Here is a 21,405-nt window from a genome sequence, read left to right as displayed (position 1 = left end):
AGGGCCCTTCCAGAACTGTTGCTGGTGTCCTGGCCTCTGTGCTGTCCCCAGTGGGCCTTTGCTGGGCAACCTAATCTGAACCCACCACCAGGGTCCACAGATAGGTGCTGGCAATGAGCTTTCCTGAGGCTGCAGCCGCCCGCACCTCCAGTGCGTGCTCTGGACAGGTGTGCTTGGGGGGCAACTGGCAGAGTGCAGGGAGCCCCCAGCTCACGTTCCCTCTGTTTGTGTCTAGGCGTCACTGCTGCAGAGCAAACTCAATCAGATCTTTGAAATCACCATCCGGTAAGTGGCAGCCCTGGGCAGGGTACCCCGCACCTCTGTGGCCCAGCGTAGGGACCCCTTCCCCCCAAGTCCTCCTCTCACACCTGTCTTCAGCCTTCCCTGCCCCCAGCTTCTGCCTCAGGGCTGGAGTCAGCCACTGACCCTCCACAGAGAAGGAAGTAGAGCCTGGAGGGAGAAAGAGCCAGCTCAGTGGGCCCCAGCAGAGCCGGGCATCCTTGTTCCAGGATGGTACTTTCCTTTCTAAAGCAGCAGCAGAGTCACTGCAGAGCCTACAGGGAAGCTTGACTTCAAGCATTTGGTTCTAGAACAGCTGGAAACTTGGGAAGCCATGGGGTGACAAAGCCTCTGGCCCCTATTCAAGAGAAACCCCTGTCAGCTGCTCTGCTGCAAGGGGTGGGACCCCAGAACCCCCTCCTCATGCCTTTCTCCTCCTTGCGTGTCTGCCCCAGACCCCCGCCCAGCCCATCGGGAACCATCACCGCCGCCTATGGCCAGCCTCAGAACCACTCCATCCCTGTCTACGAGATGAAGTTCCCCGATCTGTGCGTCTACTGAGTTCCAAGACACGCTGCTGGAGGGGTGGGGCCCGAGGGGGGGGCACGACATGGAAATCTCATGGCAACCCCAGAGGAAAAGGACCTTGGATGGCAGCTCCTCTCCGCAGACAAGCAAGGTGGAGCCCCGCGCCCCTCGGGCCCCTCAGCTTCCCCCTTTCCTCCTTGTCTCCCTCCCCCCGTCCCCTCCCCACCCCCAGGGAGATCAGGCCACGAGCCCCTCTGGGGCCAATAGGCATCTCACCTGTGCCCTCCATCTCCTCCTTTGTGTCCGCCTGGGGCTGGGAGTCCTGGGGTGGGGGGGGTCTCCAGAGAGAGGCTAAGTTCCTGCTTAGTGTAGGGAGGGCAGGGCTTTCTTGGGGAAGCACAGCTGCCATTCCCCAAGGGGGACTAGACAGGGGCGCAGTTGGTCAAGGGAGGCCTCAGACGGAGATCAGGAGGAAGTGAGACCAGCTCCACTCGTAAAGCAGCAGAGAGCTGGAAGCAGGGCGCTGCTCCTCAGAGCATCCCCTCCCTCCCTCCCCATTTGAGGGTCCAGATGCCCTCAAGTCTCTGGGGTCTCTTCCACGGCCCTGCTCAGCCTGCCAGTTGCCTCTTCCTGATTCTTTCTATTGTCGGTTAGTATTGAGCTCCTAGAACAGGAGCCAGGGCGGGGGTGGGGTGGGGGGAGTAGAGTCACCATGGGGGGGCGCGAAGGATGAAATGCAGGGCGGGCAGGCTGCTGGTCCAGGGGCTGCTCTCCCCAGGCTGGGCCAGCCCCCCATAGAGGAGCAGCAGGCAGACGGAAGGGGCGAGTCTGCATCCCTCTGCAGCATCTCCCTCCTGCGTTCAGAGGGGTGTCTTTCTGAGTCGAGGTCTCTCTTTGATGCCTTTCTCCCTGAGGACCCCAGTGTGTTTCTACAGCCTCTGGGTTGGGGAAGGGCAGAACAAGATAACCTGGTTCTGCCCACACCACCTCCTGTGGAAGAGGTTCCCCCTGGGCTGGGAGGACGGGAAGGGAGTAGCTCTTTGGGGCCCAAGGATGCCAGAAGCCAACCTTTTGGATATTTCATTTGGTGAAAGAAGGACCCAGCACCTAAAATTGGGGTGCTTTCTTCACTCCATCCCCGGTGCAGCCGGCAGAGCCGGAGGCCTGGGGAGAGGTGGTGGAGCCCCTTGGGTTCTGGCTTTCTGTTTTCCCTGAGTGCCACCTGCCTGTGTGCAGAGTGGGAGCTGCTGCGGGGCTTGGAGGCCAAGTTGGCTGTGCCCTCTGCTCCCTCCCCGTGTCTCACCCCCCTGCCGGGCCTTTGTGCCTGCGGAGCCGCCTCTGGCAGGACGTCACCTGGGCCTCTTCCCTGGGGCCCAGAATAACCCTCTTCTTTTCCCAACCTTTTTGAGCTGAGCTGCAGAGCCGACTTGCAGTCGGGTGAGAATGGGCAAAGGATCCCTCCCCAGAGACTTTGCTTTTGAGAAGAGGGAGGGCGAGTAGATTTCTTGACCCAGTGGAGCCCCTTTGGAGGGTACAATTTTCGGCAGCAGGGGTGGGGTCAAAAGCAGGCCATTTGTGCTTAGGGGCGGGCAGTCTTCTGGGGACACCCTCAAGTCCCACCCCCATGCATGGCCCTGCACAGATGCACCTTGACAGCTTGGTTATCAGGACAGAAAGGTGTCTTTGCCCAAATCGGAAGAATCTTAATGTACGTACTTTCCCATCAGTCAGGTTCTCGGGTATGGGGCTGGGGGGGGGGGGGATGCTGCCTGACCCTCCTTCCTGTCTGTCCCGTCTCCCCAGCCCCCACCCCCACCCCCCGTGGGCCTGTAGCTTCCTTCCAGAGGGTCTACATGATCCCAGGGCCTAGGGGGCCGGGCTCCTGCTCCCTCCCTCTTCCGTCCTTCCCTTTGGCTCTGCTCTCTGGCTTTTGGCTACTGTTCAACCCAACTTTACAAGCATGAACGGAGATTTCTCTTTACCTCACTCTCTCTTGACTAAGAAACCAAGTGGTTAAATAACTAGAAACAAACTTGAAGACAAATAACCTTTGGAGGAAACGTCACAGCACACCTAAATCTTGAGCCACAAACTCGCCTTTCCTCGCTGTATCTTCCCATCTTTCTCCCCTGCTCGGCTGCCACAAGAGACTCTCTCTTCGTGCTTCTCCGACTTTAGGGTCCACCCCATGGCATCTGCTTCTGGGACTTAGAAGTCACTCCCCAGAGCCTTTCTTGAGCCAGCGCTAGAACCGGAGACGTTCAGGTCCACTCCATCCCCCCCTCGTCCCCCCCTCGACCCCACCCTGGACTAGAGGGAAGGAAAAGGTACAGGACCATAGCTGTTTTCTCTGACTCTGTCCCCAAGCAGCCTTTTCTTTTCGTCCTTGTTACACCACAAAGATGGGCTCCTGGAGACCTGGCTAAGTTTTCAGGGACCCTCTCCCTGGTTTCAACTTAAATTTACACTCAGGCAAGTAGTGGGTTGCCTGCTGACCTGCAGGAGAATCTGGATTCTGGCCACATATGCCTCAGGATCAGAAAGTTTGAGGTGAGCATTAACTCAAACAGACAATTAAGTGATAAATTAAGCGATTTCCTTCATTCTACCTCCCCCCTCTGAGCCCTGGGGGAGAAGCCAAGTAGTTTGGTGGGTACCCAGGCCTTCAGCCTAGCATCCCCCTTCCTGCCTTCCAAGCCCTCTGGAGGCTGGCACACTGGTGCGTGACCAGCTTTTTTGGTACCCTTCTCTCTCGTGATTTTGAGTCAGCAAGGCCATCCACCAGTTGCTCCCCAAAACTGCTGAAGACTCTTGCTTCATGCACAGGGGGTCGGGTGGGTCACCACTCTGCTGACAGAGCCTCGTAGCACAGGTGTATTGGGGAGTTGGAAGGGCAGTGAACATGGTTGAGGCACATAAGTGGGAAGAAGCAGATGAGAGGAAAGCTCGGTGTGACCCTGGAGGCTCCTTCTGGTTTTTTACCTGCAAAAGGGTCCCTGCGGCCTATGCCTATTTCCACTTACTTTCTGAGAAGTAGAAATAAGTGATTTCTTGACTCCTAAACACCTCCTCCCCAGCGAGGGAGCCTGAGTGGGTCATGAGAACAAGAAATGTCCTTAGATGGTCTCCTGGGCCTAGCCCTCCACCTCATGCGCAGGTGCAGACAAGGGGGTGCTGGACCCGTCTGAAGTGCGGGAAGTGCCAGGGTCAGGGGTGCGCTGCCCTCTCCCCTCAGTGTTCTCAGTCCGAGGGGCTATGTTTCAATTGGCCTAAGAATCAGAGCAGCCTCACTGGACCTTTCGACGCCTCAAAGGCCAGACCTCTTGGCTTCACTGGGTCTGAAACTTTCCAGATGCTTCCAGATGCTAGGCCATTGCCCCTGGAACTTCTGACCTCCAGAGTCTTGTTGAGAAGTGAGAGCTGTTTCTTCCATGGCCGTGAAGAGGACCTGTGGGAAAAGACTAGACGTGAGCTGTCAGGCTGAATGTTGAGGTTGATGGTAGCCAGGGAGATGGGCTCCTCCGGGCAGGCCACGACCACTTCTCCTGACACACAGACCCTGGCAGGCGGGTTGTGCTGACATGAGGCATCTTCCGTGCATCTGGGGAGAAGGCTTAGGGCAGTGCATTACTTCTCCATCTCACTAACTCTAGAACTCTTCTAGTTAGAGGAGCTCTTATCCCATATCTGGCTTAGGTCTGAAGCCTGCAGAAGGACGGTGGCGGGGAGCTGACAGCTGGGGAAGTGGGGAGGGGATAGAGGCCTGTGGGAGGGCTTTGTGGCCTTGTGGGACCAGAAGCAAGTTTTCTGTGCTCTCTTTTAGCACCGGCCAGGTTGCCTGGTTCTTTTCTCCTTCAAAGGACCTTGGGGTCCCAGCCCCTCACCTTGCCCTTCCGAGCTCTTCCTCCGTGGCTGTGGATTCTGGCCTGTGGGTGCAGAGCTGTCGATCCACCAATGCTGCAGCATTACACGTACATTGTAACACGTCTGTGTCCACTGAGACCTTCACGACCTGGCTGAGCGCGTGTATCCCTGTGGGTGTGCATGTGTGTACAATGTAGTGCATAGTTGACAATGTATGTATATATTAGCTGACGTATTTATTTGTGAGTGCAGAAGTAGTGCCTGTGGCAGTTTTCTGTATTTTGAACTCATTGAACCAAATTAGTTGAATTTCAAAGAAAGGGAAAGGGGGGTGTGGGGGAAAGCGTGGGGAGAAGGATTCTTAGCAAGATTCTTCTTTAGGACTGTTAGTAGTGATTTCCCCAGGAGCGGTCACAATGCCCTTTTCAAATAAATGTTAATGTTGTCACCACACAGTTGTCTATTTGATTTCTTTAAAGTAAATGGTTTTTTGAGATGCAGACAGGATCCGAGATACCCTCGGCATTAACCACTGACACTTAGCCACCCCCACCTACCGTTCCTTTACTTGCCTCAAAAGGAAGGCGGATGAGGGAGAGGATGCTGCAAGATCCCAGCCTGGGAGCGCCCTCAGATGGGAGGGCCTGTGTCATTTCTTCACTGTAGGGACTAGACTCTAGCCCCATTTCATACAACCTGCATTGGACAAAATGTTCTATCTTAAAAGTCTGGCTTTCGGAGTTCCCATCGTGGCTCCTTGGTTGACGAACCTGACCAGTATTCATGAGGCATGAGGATGCGGGTTCGATCCCTGGCCTCACTCAGTGGGTTAAGGATCTGGCCTTGCTGTGAGCTGTGGTGTAGGTCACAGACGCAGCTCGGATCCCGTGTTGCTCTGGCTGTGGTGTAGGCTGGCAGCCACAACTCTGATTGGACCCCTAGCCTGGGAACCTCCATATATCACGGGTGCAGCCCTCAAGAAAGAAAAAGAAAAAGAAAAGGTCTGTCTTATTTATTTTTATTTTTTTGGTCTATGGCCGTGGCCTATGGAAGTTCCCAGGCCAGGGACCGAACTCTCACCGCAGCAGTGACTTAAGCCGCTGCAGTGACAGTGCTGGATCCTTAACCCGCTGTACCATGAAGACATACATGCCCTCTGGTGCAGAGGGATTGACTGCAGAAACCCTGAAAATGAGCGGGCTTGGCTCAAGAGGTCCCAACTTTCCCAGTGGAAGTGGACTTGAGCCTGGGCTCTTGAAAAAAGAGCAAGGTTCAAAATGGAGAGGGGGGAGGCCAGGAATTCCAGGCAGAGGGTGGAAGCCGCTGGGAGAGGAAGAGCAAGAAGACCAGGGAAGCGGGGTTTGGTAAAGAGAGTGAAGCTGACGGACAAGGTCCCTTGTGTGTGCCATGCCCAGTAGTTTGGAATTGGTGGAAAAGTGGGGGTGGGCAATTTTCTTGTGTCTTGAGCCAAGGAATGGGGAGAAAGGAAACTTCTATATACATTAGAATAAAGATCTTGTGTGATGGGCTGGGGTGGAGGGCAGCTGGAGACAGGGAGACCAGTTGTTTAGGAGCTGTTAGGATAGCCGAGGCCGGAGTGGGCAGCACGGAGAATGAAGACAGTGACAGCGCAACCTGAGGTGGAAAGAGCTTGGCCGTGACAAGGGGGGGAAGATAGAGCTCTAGGTCTTGAGCCCTAGGGACTAGAAGAAGCATCCATACACATTGTGTTGTATTTATACAGATGTGTCTCCACAGGTGGGTGTCTATGCGGGTGAGACCCTGTGTTTGAGAGTGTCTGTGAGTAGCCTGGGAGGGCAGTCACATCTAAACTGATACCAACCCTCAGCTCTCACACTTAGCCTCAGTGATAAGATGATCCTGGAGTTCCTGCTGTGGCTCAGCAGGTTAAGAACCATGTCCGTGTGTATGTGGGTTCAATCCCTGGCCTCAGTAGGTTAAGGATCTGGCGTTGCCCCAAGGTGCGGCGTAGTTTACAGATGCAGCTCAGATCTGGTGGTGTGGCGGCTGCGGCGTAGGCTAGCAGCTGCAGCTCTGGTTAGACCCCTAGCCTGGGAACTTCCATGTGCCATAGGCATGGCCATAAAAAGAAAAAGAGAAAAAAAGAAAGATCTTATCCATTTCTCATTAATCCTCACAATAGCCCTCATGGTAGGAAGGAAGAATAGCTGAGAGAACCAAATCTTGGAGAAGTTCAGAGATTTAGCTAAGGTCCCACAATAACTAGATCCAGGGAGGCATTAGGACAGCTTCCCATCTCAGAGCTCAGAGAGCCCTCCCAGGTTCCGTTGGGCATCATCAGCCTCATGGTGGCTCTGGGGGGTGGATGGAAGCCAGGGTCGCTTGGAGAAACCCTGCCTTTTGGTACAGCTAGCTGAGCAGTCTTTTCCCAGCCAATGGAGAGCGGGAAATGCCGCCACCCAGAGCATCAGCCAAACTCTTTGACCCTCAAAGACATTTTTACTAGGGGCAGGGAGGGAAGAACCTTTTCTTTTCATTCCCACTGTGTCCTATGAAACATACCACTACTACCCGGTCCCATGGAAACCACTGTCTCCTTCAATACGTGCAGCTCTTTATTTGATGGATATGTACTTTTATTTTATTCACCCAGTCAATACTCAAAGTCAGAGTCGGATGTGAAACTTGAAAGGTTTTATTTCCTAACTACAGGTAAGAGGCGGGATATCTGGCGCCCACACAGCCTGAGCGTACCCGGGCTGGAGGCGGCAGGAGGGCAGGCGAGGAGAGGGGGCTTTGGGGTCGGCTTCCGGGGTGAGAGGCGCCTGCCCCCTGAGCCCTCACTGGCCCTTCTTGTGGGCGTTCTTGACGATGGCGTTTTTGAACAGCGTGACCAGGGGCGTCTGGCTCTTCTCGGAGGTCATGAAGCCGCCGTAGCGCTTGTCCTTGGGCGGGCTGCCCCAGCGGAAGTGCTCCATCTTATAGGGCCCTTCGTCCTTCTTCTCGGCCGCCTCGGCCTCGGCCACCAGCCCGTACTCCAGCTCGGCCCGGGCGGCCGCGCCCTCGGCCGGGGCCTCGGGGTCCCGTGCCGGCTCGGGGGGCGCCCCGGCCAGCTCCCTCCTGAACTCGAGGGGGAAGGCCTCGGCCAACTCGTCCTCGGCGCCGTTAGGATACACCTTCACCGGGCGCCGCTTCTTGCCCACGGGCTTGCCCCAGCGGAAGTGCTCCATGGAGTAGGAGCGCTTGTCCTGGCGCGGACCCGGCGCGGCGCCATCGCCGCGGGGCCCGGGGCCTTCGCCCGTCGCCACCTCCTCCTCCTCGCGCTTCTGGCCCGCGCCGCCGCCGCTGCTGCCATTCCGGCGGCCGAAGCGGTCCCAGCGGAAGTGGCCCATGACGTACTTCCGGGGGTTCTCGGTCAGCGGTTGCGCGTCGCCGTTGCCGGGAAACACGGGCGTCTCCGCAGAGAGATCAGGTTTGCAGGCCCGGATGCACGCCTGCGGGAGAGCGGTGGGCAAATCAGGACCCGGTGCCCCACTGCCCTCTCCTTCCATCCCTTCAGCACATGCGGGTGCGAGATCGGCTCCCAGCCCCAGGACGTCTGCCTGCCCCCGCCTCTGGGCACCCACAGACGTCTGAGTCTCGACTTGAGCACAGCCTCTTTTGTCCCCTTGACGCCTGGCAGCTCCGACAAAATCTCCGGCCCGCTCGGTGTTTTACTTTTCCTGTAGCTTTATGGGCAGGATCAGCGTCTTAAACATTATATATCAGATATCTAGGAATTCATTAATAAATGGCAGGTGGGTGGTAGTTGTTGGCACTTAGTGGATACTGAATAAATAAACATGCTTCATTCGAGTCTGGGAAGGCCATTGGGTTGAAATTCAGGGGAGAATCTTCCCGGGTGGGAGAAGCAGAAGTCTGGCTTCTAGGGCTGTATTTTCAGTAATGCCTCAAACATTACCCCGGGGGGTCTGCAAACCTACCTCGTGCCCTACCTGAGCCATCTCCCTCCAAACTTGCCCGCACCTGTCTGGCACTTTCTCTGGTTCTTTCAAGTTTTCTGAGCTAATTCTGTACTTTGCCCAATCAGTGACCTTTGGGAGGAGGTGGCTCCCTTCCCTGTCACCTCCTTCTGACTGGAGGAAAAGGTGGGAAGTCAGGATAATTTCCAGTGCAGAGGTCGTGGAGCCTGTGTCTCTGCTCCCTGTTAGTAGACATCTCAACTCTGGTACATCTTTGCTCAGGAAAACGACCTCTAGGCTATAGCCTTTTCAGTTACTCAGAACAACTAGGGAGGAAACAGAAGGATCCCACCCAGTGTTGAGCTGGGAATTTCATAGTCAAGGGTTTGAGAATTGTAACACCGCAGAATATTAACAGTGGAAAACAAAAATTATCTCATACGTCTCTCCCCTGGACACATAAGGAAACAGGAGGCTCAGAGAGGAGAAAGGAACTTGGCAAGGTTCCATAGCCCATTGGTGGCAGAAGTGGGACTAGAACCCATGGACTCTGACCATGGCCAGTGCTCCTTCCCTGGTGAGCCCTCAACAGGAGAGGCTGTGCAATGGGTGTCTCCAATCAAGAGTCTCTTGGGTCTCTCTGAACTAGAGCTCACAAAACTCTCTGGGCTCTTTGTTTCTATTTTATATTCCATATGCAACCTGCTCTGTTTTTGAAAAGTCTCTCTCTTCACTTAAACTCAGCTTCTCTACTGACAAAATACACAGAACGTCGTGATGAGCATCCCATGCTCACCAGGCAGGTGAGAACTTGGTCACAAACACAGCATATCTTTTAGCCTTGACTTGGTATTATTTCTCATTTATGCCTTCCAATACAAACACACACATACACTGTGGTGACCTGGAGAGAGTTCCAGGCTGGCATAAAGGGCCTCTATATGCTTCTGAAAAGGCTGAGGAGGTCAGCCCTCCATCAGAAGCATGGGACATTTGGCTCCAGTTAGAAGAAAATGGCACCCAGGCTTTTTCTTCTCCTTCTAGAGATGGTTTGTTGTACTACGTAGCCGGCTTTGTAACTGATAGTAGATAAAGAGGGATGAAAAATGGAATGAAAATGGCAAGTGATAGGAGGTTATTAAAAAGGGATAATTTGGGGGGTTAAAATATTGAAAATGTAGAATCAGTTGAGGGAGCAATTATTGTTGTTAGTATTATTTATTTTAATGGCACTATCTCTACGTAGCTTAAATGGAGTGGGTCTCTATAAGAATATAGGGCAGGAAGTAAAGATAAGCAGAAATTGGGGACTAGACCTATCTCCCTTCCCCATTCATCTTTCTCTTTCTTTTTCTTTTTTTGTCTTTTTAGGGCCACACCCGAGGCATATGGAGGGTCCCAGGCTAGGGATCGAATTGGAGCTATAGCTGCCAGCCTGTGCCACAACCACCGCAACGCAGGGATCCAAGCCACATCTTCGACCTACACCACAGCTCACGGCAATGCCGGATCCTTAACCCACTGAGTGAGGCCAAGGATTGAACCTGAAATCTCATGGTTCCTAGTCAAATTCGTTTCCACTGCACCATGACGGGAACTCCCCATTCACCTTTCTTCGTGCTGTCCCAGCCCAGCCCCAGTCCCAGTCCCATCTGATACCAAGATGGCAGCCATGGCCCACATACCAGCAAGTTACTTTCCGTGGAGAGGTCCTGACACTGGCTGCTTTCCAGGCACCAGCCACGCACTTCCATGGAGGCCTGAAGCAGCAAGGCCAGCAGCAGGGCCCCCGAGCGACTGCTGCACAATCTCGGCATCTTCCAGGCAGGCTGAGGCTCTGCAGAGGCAAACAAGATTAGTGGGACCCCTGCAAGGAGCAGAACAATGTTGGCCACTGATCAGGAAGGACTGTGAGCCAACATTAACAATACACTACCTCTGGAGCTCAAGGGTTTTTGAGGACAGGAGCTGCCCAAGGAGCAGGTTGGTGTGCAGGGTGGTCGTGTGAGTTGTGGCAGAGATGAGAACAGTGGGACCTGGGTGAACTAGGCAAAATTTCCCCTTTACCTCCTATTGAAAATCAGACTCCAAAGGCTATTAGGGCTGGAAGCTATTTTCGGGGTTATTTGGTCTGGCCTGTTGTTTGAGAGATGAGGAAACTGAGGTCCAGAGAGAGACAATGAATGACTTGGGGGTTCATGATGAGGCAAGGCTAAGGTTCTGTTTCCAGCACCGAGCTTTTCTATTTCACCATCTTCTGGAAGCTAGAATTCTGTCGCTCCAGGTCCAAAGATTAATTTGGGAAAGACAAAGAATTCTGAAACTCTTGCTCAAAATGGTCTACTCCTCCTCTGCCAGGATTCTATCATTGCTCAGAAACCCCATTTCCCATGAATAGGAAGTTTGCAAAAGAGCAAAGCCTCTGGCCAATGTAGCCAAAACCCCAGCCAATCCAATTGAATGTCCTAGACACCGATCACTCAGGGGATCACTATTTCTCAGACCCTGTATCCTTGAAGAGATTTCTTTTTAAAAGAGACCCCCTTCTTTTAAAATCAGCTCATCTCTTGAACATATTACATGTCACACCTCCTCTTGTTCTCGGAGTCTCTCAAATGTAGTCTGAAACGGCTGGACTTGAAGATGCTGTAGATGTGAAAGGGAACAAGATGGCGGCTCAGAGCAGAAGGGAACTACCTTCCACTGTAATCCCTACAAAGACAATTTCTCAGAGGAGTCAGGAAGTACCTCCGGGCAGAGGCCGAACTCAAGAGGTCAGGATGCAATGAAGAGGGGAGAATTGACGCTTCCCTTTGCCCCCTGTGCCCAATGCTTTCCCCAGCCTTCTAGCTCTCACACTGACATGTCCCACCTCACAAAGTTCACCCCTCTGAAATGACCTGGAGTTCTGTTGTTATCTTAGAACAACCCCAAAATCATTTTGGATTTCAGAAGATCTTTCCACCAGCTGTTAGGAAGAAACTAATTAGATAAGAAAAGTAATTCACAGTCAGTTATGGATGATGTATTGTCCCTCCTGATTCATAATAGCTGCCTAAAGAAATCTCATCTTTGGGGAGGCATGGGCCAAATATTTTTTATAGGGGAGGCTTTGGAAGTGAAAGTTCTCCCTGGCTCTCATTGCCTATTTCTGGAAGCCACTCCCTTCTCTCTGTCCCACCCCACTCCTTTCCCCAAATGCTGAGCCAGAAGGGCTCCCTTCTGAATGGTTGCCAAGTGCTGCCTGAGTGTTTTCGGAGCAGCCATTAGATGGTGCTGGCAGCCAGTGAGCCAGTCCCTTAGCATCTCAGGCTGATGGGCAACTGGGAGAATATTGGTCAACCTTGGTTTCCAGTTGTGACCAGGGACAGTCTGCTCCTGTTGTAGATTTTTGGTGCCCCAGTTCGAGTACTGAACTTTGTGGACAAAGCAATTTGGATTAAAGCTCTGAGAACACACAGCACATTTCATTCAGTAAAAAATGCTCAGATTTACAAGCAAAGCAGATAAATGGTAGTTTTATATATCACTATGAGCAAGTGCAAAATAGTGTATTGGTAGAGAAAGAAGGAAAATCATACAGGTTGGACAGTCCCCTCAACTATATTTCATTTCTCAGAGCACTGGCCATTCTGGAATGATTTCCATTTTCTAAGAAAGCTACCTCGTGATTTCAGGCCTTCCCAAAAAGCCCCAGGGCCCCACTGGCTATGACATTCTCACTACTCCCCTGAGAGGTAGAGGATCCTGCAGCCTCCTTCTAAAAAGTTAGATAGCTTCCTGAAAGCATTTTATATTCTTTCTGCTTATGTGCATTTTCTATTTTTCCTACAATAACCAAATATGACCTTGTGTCATTTTTTTTAAAGCAATAAATTAGTGTGGAGATGGCAAATTACTTTTGTAGATAGGTAGCATCCAATGATTGAAAGCTTGGAAAAATAACTAGAAATTTGTATTTTGCTCATCTTAACATTAACTTTAAAATAGAACTACACTTATAAGAACTTCATATGTGTTGGTGAATTCTCTGTGAGCCAAAAACCTTTTGTTTGTTACTCTAAAATTGCACACGGCCCATGCCCTTCTATAGAGATTAAGAAGAGCAAACAAATTATCTACACAGAGAACTCTATTCGATATTCTGTAATAAACTATGTAGGGAAAGAATCTGGAAAAGAATGAATATATGTATGTGTATAACTGAATCACTTTTCCCTACACCTGAAACTAACACAACACTGTAAAGCAACTATACTCCGATTTAAAAGGAAAAAAAAAAAAAAGATTAGAGGAGCCAAGGTGTAGAGTTTTGTCCTTGTACCATGATACACATGCATCAAGCCCTAAAACAAAATGTCAAAGGAACATTAAGTCATTAAACAGGCTACAATCTGTCTGTATCTTAACAATGGACCAAACAAATGCACACATTCGTTTCCCTTGGCTCCTTCCAGCTATTCTATGAGAATCACCATCTCCCTGTTTATACACGAAGAATTTGGGGGATCCAGATGCCCTGCAGACTCTTTCTCCCTCGCTGAGAACCCACCTGGCCTGAGCCTCCTTCTGCTCCTATTGCCACTTCTGCCCTGCAATCTGAGATCTGCGGGGTAGAAGGTCCACTCTGCAGTCCTATTGCGGGCAGAGATGGGGTGGTTCAGGACCGTGGACAGTTCCCATCCTCGCCACCTCTTTTTAACACCAACTGGTGTTGTAGAGACCTTGTCAGGATCATAGCGCAGCCATCTCAGGTGCACCAAAGTAGGCAGGGAAAGGAGGATTCAGAGATCTGAATCCAAAAAGTCTGGACTGTAAGGAGTCTATTGTGACTTTTGGTCTAGTCTCTTCTGCCCCCATTGCCAATGTTAATTTACTCTAGAGGATAAGATATATTTTAAGTGACATCTACCCAGAAGAAGACCTGAAAGACTAGGTCTCCCAAGATCTCCTCAGAATGCAGTAGGAATCTCAAGGGTCCAAGAAGCTCCCCTCCCGGGAGGAGAAGCAGCCCCGGCTCCTGGAAGGCACCACTGTCAGCCTTGCAGCTGCTCTCCCACCGTCCAGAAGCCGGCTCTCGCATCTCCGCTGCCGGCAGCTTCCCACGCCGCACCCAAGACAGAAACTTTTCAAAGAACTCAGGATCGCGGCGAGCCAAAGGCGCCTCTAGTCTGAGATCGAAGCTGGGCGAAAGCATCCGGAGGGCCAGGGCAGAGGGTCCGGGGAGAGGAGCAGATGCCGCGCCGCTGCGCCCTTACCTGTCGCGGGGAGGCTGCTCTCGGGGCGACACCCGCTGCGCCGAGGCAGGAAACTCGGCGGTCTCTTGGTCACTCTTCTTCCCCTCTTTCTCTTCCCTCTCGCTGCCTTGTCCCGCTGTCTCTGCTCGGTCCTTATATACTTGCGGGGCTCCACCAGGTGGGCGCTGGAAGTGATTGAACTTCCCGGCAGCGGTCGCGTAACAGGCAACTCCCCCGTCCATAGGAAGGGGGGCCATGGGACGCGGGAGGGGGGTTCCAGGTAGGGGCTGAGCGCCAGAGCAGAAGTGCCCGGAAAGGGGGCTGGATCTCTGCTCCCGGAGGCTGGAATTAACACTATTCTGCTGAAGGGCACACCTGGCAGCCTTCAGGAAAGAACTTAATTAAGGATGGTTTGGGTCTCCAGGTAGGACAAATGGGAGGCTTAGCACCCCAGTGTGGGGCAGGCCTAGGGAGCTTGCTGAGGTCGTTGAAGAGAGGCTGAAGTTACCTATGTCCACAACGTGCTTGAGCTGGCATCTACCTCCTTCTTATTTGGTGGTAAATCAAGAACTAAGAAAGAACACCTGCAATGCCTCAGATTTCCCCCCAACGTTAGGAACCTGTGATGTGAAAATGTCAGGAAAATGTCATAATCCCTCTGTTACAGGTTGAACCCCCCCACCCCCATCCCGCAACCCCGGCTCCTGGAGAAGGTCAGGAGTTGCTCACCTGAAGCCAGGTCAGGTTGCCTTCTTGGGGTGGGAAAGCCAGTTGCACTGCCCGGCTGGGGCCTCCTCTGCAAGGGCCAAGTCCAGGCAGGCTCCCTCCTGTGCCCTAAACCCTAAGGAAGAAATACGGCTAACCCTAGCATGGGGGAAGGAGGGAATTCTCTGTGAAAAGCAGCTGAAGTACCTTCCCTTTGGCCTCTGATCCCATCCTGTGCCAAAGAGCTGGCAGAGTGGTCTGAGGACTCTCCATCTTCCCCAGATCTGGTCTTGGCATTCTAGCTTGGCTCCAGCCCCAATTGTCAGGCCAGGGAGAAAAGAATGCTCTCAAACACTCAATGGAAGAGTCTCAGCCTGGAGAAAAGAGGCAAAAGCGAATTGTGAGGGATGAGGGGTAGGGTTGGGAGGGAGTTTGGGAACGAAACTGGACTTCATATCAAGATGCTTGTTTAATATGTCCTTTGCAGGAACTTCCTTTATTCCCAATCAGATGCTCTTTTGGCTGCCAAGACCCCCTTGAGAAGTTCTGGTTGGTGACAGTGGCTTTATAATCAGCAACCCTTTCCTTTCGAGGCACAGGAGAGATTTGAGCTCCTTAACAGTAAATAAGGTACTTTGCTACCTGGCCTTGGCCTCTTCCCAAAGAGCTGCCACCCCTTCTTGTGTCCTGGCACGTCGACCAACCACAGCGTTTACATTCCCGTGAACACTATTTTCTCGCAACTCTGTCTCTTTGGCCACACTGGTCCCTCCACTAAAACACCCTTCCTCCTTCCAGCCACCTGGGAAAATTAGACTTTTGCATTAAGGTTTAGCTCATCTGGAGTTCCCGTCAGGTGCAGCAGAAATGAATCCAACTAGTATTCATGAGGATGAGGGTTCGATCCCTGGCTTCGCTCAGGGGGTTAAGGATCAGGCATTGCTGTGAGCTGTGGTGTAGGTCGAAGATGCAGCTTGGATCCCGAGTTGCTGTGGCATAGGTCAGCAGCTGTAGCTCTGATTCTTCCCCTAGTATGGGAACTTCCATGTGCGGCCGGTGCGATCCTAAAAAAAAAAAAAAAAGATTTAGCTCATCCACCACCACCTGTTCCCTGATGCCCTCCTTGGTCACTTGTCCTACCAGGGCATGAGACATGGCCATCTCTGTTCCCCGGAGAACCCCATTCCCATCTCATCTGGTCATATAACCCTCACAGCTGGAACAAATTCCACTCTGTCTTCTGTCTTCCCTCTTCCACCCCCTCCTGCCCCTTCCACTACCAGTCTTAGGAGCCCTCTCTATCGGATTTCCATTTTATCTCACGTTTCTCTGTGTTATTTTTATAACTTTTTGTTTGTTGTTTGTTCTTCACCACACCTGTGGCCTGCATAAGTTCCTGGGACAGGGGCTGAACCCATGCCACAACCACGACCCAAGCCACTGCAATGACAATGCCGGATCGTTAACCCACTGTGCCACAAGAGAACGCCTATTTTTATAACTTTAAAAAGCAACTGATGACAGCAGAAAAGCCAAACCAGGAAAAGTTCAGATTGACCCAGCCTCTGTCCTCTGTAAGTTGAGTTCTTAATTACATGCAGAAGAACCACCTTTGGCTGATCTGAACTGAAAGGCCATTGAATCACATTTAGAATCACTGGGAAGGCTGGGCGATCAGGATCCAAAATTGGGCAAAGAAGAAAAGTGACTGGAATCATGGCTACTGACTGGATCCAATGAGAAAGAAACCACACTGCTGGGAACAAGAGGCCAAAGTCACACTGTCAATACCACAGCCATTTGACATAGGTGTCACTTCTGTCCCCAGGATGGGAGGTTGTCATTCCCACTTTGGCTGACGTCACTAGAAAGGACTGACCACTGCTCTTATTTCACTGCATCACTACCTCCTCTTTGAAAGCCTGCAGTAGCTGCCTCTGATTGAGATGATAACATGACTTTCCCCTTTATTCTGGTAACATGGTGAATGACATTGTCGATTTTTGGTGTTACACATACCATGCATTCCTGGATTGAGCCCAGCTTGATTATGATGTGCTTATAGCATTGGGTTCATTTTGCTAATAATTTATTTAACATTTTTGCATTCATGTTTATGAGGCCAGCCTGTAATTTTCCTTTTTTGTAGAGTTCCTGTTAGATTTTGGTGTCAAAATTTTGCTGTTTTCATAAAACAAGTTGGACAGCTCTCCGCCCACCCCTAATTTTTACAATTTAATAGAAGAATTTGTGTCCAATGGTGTTAATCTCTTCTTTAAATGTTTGAGATGATTTGTTAGTGATGCTAAGTCTTTGTTAAATGATTTTAAAATACAGATTCAATTATTTAAATAGCATTATTCCAATTGTCTATTTCTTCTTGTGTCAGTTTTAGAAAGATGTGTATTTCTAGGTGTTTGTCCATTTCACTTAATTTTTAAAATTTATTTGCTTAACATTGTTTCTTATATTTTCTTATCTTAATATCTATGGAATCTGTAGTTATGGTCCTCTTTTATCTCTGATATTGGTAGTTTATGTCCCCTCTCTTTTTTCTTGATTAGTTTTCTTAGGGGATTAACAGTTTTATTAGTATTTTTAAAGAATAAATTTTGACTTTGTTGACTTTTCTCCATTGCATGTACATCTTGTTCTATCACTGAAATTTCTACTCTTATTATTTCTTGTCTTCTAATTTCTAATTAGCTCTTTTGTTTTCCTGTTCTCTTGAGTTGAATCTTAAATAAATGCTTTTTACTTAGATAACTGATATTCAATTGATAATCTTTATTCTTTTTGATGTGTATTTATGGCTATAAATTTCTTTCTAAGTATGGTTCTAGTTGCATCTCACAAGTTTTTGTTTTTGTTTTTGTTTGACAGCATATGGATTACCCAGGACAGAGATCAGCTCTGAGCCATAGTTGTAACCTATGCCACAGCTGCAACAATGCCAGATCCTTTAACCCACTCTGCCTGGCCCAGGATCGAACTCTGTCCTGGTGTGCTGAGACATTGCTGATCCCATTGCATCACAGTGGTAACTCTGTATCTCAAAAGTTTTGACATGTCCTATTTCTATTACCATTTGTTCAAAATATCTTATTTTCATGGAGATGTCTTCATTGACCTGTGGGTTATTGAGAAGCGTTTGGTTTAACTTCCAAACATTGGGGATTTTCTAGTTCTGTTTTGAAATTAAAATTTAGCATAATTCCTCTGCAGCCAAAGAATATACTTTGTTTCATTTTAGTCCTTTGAAATTGTGGGGTGGGGAATGTTGCTTAATGGATGAACACATGATTAATGTTTCATGTAAACATCACAAAAATATGTATTCCATGATTGCTCAAGTATTCCATATCCTTTCTATAGCTATATCCTTTCTGATCATTATCCTATCTATTGGTTACTAATAGATTATGTCGTTTAAATTTCCCCTTTAATTTTGTGGATTCAGCTACTTCTCCCTTCGGTCCTGGCGTAGAAAAAAAACCAACTCTTTATAGAGATTTAATGGAGAATGTGGGCCAGTGGTGGAGGACAATATAGGATCGGGGATAAAGATGGCAGCAAGGTACTAGAGCATAGTTGCATGGTGATGGGAAGTGGAAATTGATCCTGCCAGTGAGAGTGGGAAAAGCCAAATAATCCAGGACTTCAGTAGAAATGAGATGGGGTCCAGAGGAATAACCAAAGAATAGTTTCCAAAGAATAGAGAGCCTTCCTCTTCCAAGAAAGAAGGGGTTACAGACAGAGGAGACTTGTAGGAAAAGCCATGGGAAGATGAGTGAAATCTCTCTGTGCCAAAGCCTTTACCTTTTAACCCAGAATTTCCTGAGGAAATATCTATAGTTACCCTAAATGCTGTTCAAGCCTATTCATACAACATTGTTTATAGTAGCAATAAAATGGAAATAAACTAAATATCTAGGGTGTAATTATTAAAGCCGTATACTATACTTACAAAATTATGGTAAAACTCTGCAACGAAATACTTTGCAACCATTCAAAATAATGTAGATGTTTATTTCCAGACATGAAAAATGACCACTGCATGTTATTAAGGGAAGGAAATGCGATAAAATATAGGCACAGAGTTGAACCTCGAACTGCATGGCTCCACTTATACTTGGATTTTTTTTTTCAATGAATTCGTACTACCGTGCAACATGATCACGGTGAGACCACGGGTGTGGGGCTGCAGGGAGAGTGGGCTGACTGTGGGACTTGAGTATCTGCAGATTTTAGTGACCTTGGTGGGTCCTGGAACCCATCTCCTGAGAATACAGAGGGATGACTGTAAACACGGATGGAGATAGAAACAGGAAAAAAAGAGGAGTTCCCGCCGTGGTGCAGTGGAAACGAATCTGACTAGTAACCATGAGGTTGTCGGTTCGATCCCTGACCTTGCTCAGTGGGTTAAGGATCCAGCATTGCTGTGAGCTGTGGTGTAGGTCACAGATGCAGCTTGGATCCCACATTGCTGTGGCTGTGGCATAGGCCGGCGGCCATAGCTATGATTCGACCCCTAGCCTGGGAACCTCCATAGGCCACGGGTGCAAGCCTAGAAAGCAAAAAAAAAAAAAAAAAAAAAAAACCCAGATTAAAAGATACCAAAGCATGACTAACAGGTGACACTGGATCCTTTAACCCACGATGCCAGACTGGGAATTGAACCCACACCTCTGCAGCAACCTGAGCTGCTGCAGTCAGATTAACCCCCTGCACCATGGCAAGAACTTGAAAACTTTGTTGTTCTAAACACTGACATTTATTTTGCTCACGAATCTGCAGTATGAGCAAGGTTTGGTAAGGCCAACATACCTCTGCTCTACCTGGCATCAGCCTAGGCAGCTCAAAGCCTGGCTTCTACAAATTCTCTCAAGCTGCTCACTCACATAACTTGTTCCTGGGCTGGAAGACTCAGATGGAAACAGGGAGAGCTGGGGCTCCTCAGGTACTTCTATTTCTGTGCAGCCTTGCCCCGTGACCTCTTCAGCCCACAGCCTTGGGGGAGTTAGACTTCTCGCCATAGGCTCAGGCCTTCCACGCATGCATCTGGAGGTGATTTTCTCTGCCAGGTAGAGGAGGTGGATGGCCAGCAAGGGCTTCCCAGAGAAGGGGATGCTGCGTTAGGTCACCAGGATGAAGAGAGGAAAGTCATTCCAGGCAGAAGGAACAGCACGTGCAAAGGACTCAAGCAGGAAAAACCTTACGTTCCCGGGAAGCTGGTGCAGGGGTAGAGGGAGACAGAGAAAACTAGAGTCAGAGGCAAGAGGGGAGGTGGGGACCATTTAGGGACTGAATCAGAGGAGCCATAGGAGCAGATTTCTGTGGCAGTGGGGATGCTCAGAGGCTGGGGGCAGCAGGGGGAGATCAGAAGCCCAATGCCCTGCTCCGGGGCCAGAGGGCCCGGTGGGAGCAGTGAGGCAGGAGAGGCGACAGGCAGGTTCATGAAATACTAAAGCAGTGGCATCAGCATGCAGGAGGGAGTCATGGACACACCCCAGTCTGAGGCTGTCCTGGCTGCATGCTGGCACCACGTGGTGTCACAGGTAAGAGCACAGATCTGGAGCCACACAGCCTAGTCCTACCCTGCTCATTCGTTCCCGTGCTGTGTGACTCTGAGCAAACTCCCAGCTTCTCTGTTCTAGTGGTCCCATCTGGGAAATGAAGGAAATGACGACAGCAGCCCATATGGCTGCCATGAGATGAAAGGAGGTAATTACACGTGAAGACGAAGATGGCAGAGCAGGGCCTGGCCTGTAGGCAGCACCATCCTTATTAAGGAAGGGCTGGTCCCAAAAGAGCCCAGCCTGGAGCCAAGGAAAGAGGGACACAGAGAGGGAGGAGGGAGAGGGAACAAGGGAGGGGAAAGGGAAGGAGGAAGGGAAGGGGGAAGGATGAAGAGCCCATGTGTCTTTGCAAGGCTTGCGGCTCCTGGGGCCGGGGTGACGCGCCTACACCTGGCTGTGGGCACGGGGCCAGGGCTGCTCTCGTCACCCCAGCTTTTCACCTTTGAGGATTTAATTGGAAAAGAGATGTCACCAGGGTGTGAGTGTGTTACAAAGACAGGTGCGGAGGCAGCCCCCACGGGGGGGTGGGGGGAAGCGCTGGGCAGAGGGTGACAAGGACAGGGGGCTGAGCCCCCAGCGGGGGGGTGGGGGGCCCGGCCTTGCCCTCAGCCTCCAGGCCCTGGCAGACACTTCTCTGGGGGAAGAGAGGACTGAGGGATGAGGCTGCCGTCGGCCTGCATGGCACAGAGAGTGGGAGCAGCACCAGCGCAAACACTGAGGGTCAGAGTGAGGCAGGAGGGAGGAAGTCCCAGCTCCATCCTGGCCCCCCTTCCACTTCTCCCCTCCCCGCAAAGCTGCGAGGACCAGCCAGGAGGCTGCCAGAATGACTGTCCCTTCTCAGGGCTCCTTGGGCCCAGCTGGGGCCATGCCTGCCATTGTCTAGGTCACAGGGACCTCAGTCTGCAAGGGGACCAGTCCCAAGTCAGCGTGTGAGAAGTCCCTGGCAAGGTGCCTGGACAGAATCGCTGCTCAAGCAGGATTTAGAGAGAGAGGATTGGCGGGAGCGACCGAGGAAGGGAGCCCCGCTGAAGCGTCGGTGTGCAGAAGCTCATAATCCTCGAACCCTCCGTCCAAATCCGAACCTGAAACAGCGGCAAGGTCCCTCCGCACGATGTGTCTGAATTAGAAACAGCTGCCACCTGCCCCTTTCCGGGTGTGTCTGGTGGGGATGGTGGGAAGGCGTGGGGAGAAGCTCAACCCTCCTTGGATGCCCAAGCCCAGGGACCGCAGCTTTGGGGTGGCTCTGAGCTAAGCTGCTGCAGGCTTCTC

The 21,405-nt window shown here is 51.0% G+C and overlaps 2 protein-coding genes across 2 annotated transcripts in view; one reads left to right on the top strand and one right to left on the bottom strand.

The window, feature by feature from the left end:
• Positions 1 to 1,487, top strand: part of EFR3B (EFR3 homolog B) — an 83,179-nt gene extending 81,692 nt beyond the window's left edge. The window contains exons 22-23 of the mRNA XM_047782512.1: positions 236 to 285; positions 735 to 1,487. Of these exons, the coding sequence (XP_047638468.1) occupies positions 236 to 285; positions 735 to 840 (156 nt within the window). The 3' untranslated portion in view covers positions 841 to 1,487. The remainder of the gene's footprint in view (positions 1 to 235; positions 286 to 734) is intronic.
• A 5,845-nt stretch (positions 1,488 to 7,332) lies between these two features.
• On the bottom strand, positions 7,333 to 13,976 carry POMC (proopiomelanocortin). Its single transcript, XM_047779235.1, has 3 exons — positions 13,874 to 13,976; positions 10,301 to 10,452; positions 7,333 to 8,147 (listed from the first exon to the last, which is right to left on the bottom strand). Exons 2-3 carry the CDS (start codon positions 10,430 to 10,432, stop codon positions 7,494 to 7,496), a joined length of 786 nt encoding a protein of 261 aa, XP_047635191.1. The 5' UTR covers positions 10,433 to 10,452; positions 13,874 to 13,976; the 3' UTR covers positions 7,333 to 7,493.
• Positions 13,977 to 21,405: the final 7,429 nt, after the last annotated feature.

This window comes from Phacochoerus africanus, chromosome 5 (assembly GCF_016906955.1).
Source record: "Phacochoerus africanus isolate WHEZ1 chromosome 5, ROS_Pafr_v1, whole genome shotgun sequence".
Classification (NCBI taxonomy): Eukaryota; Metazoa; Chordata; class Mammalia; order Artiodactyla; family Suidae; genus Phacochoerus; species Phacochoerus africanus.
This window is presented reverse-complemented; position numbering and strand designations above follow the sequence as displayed.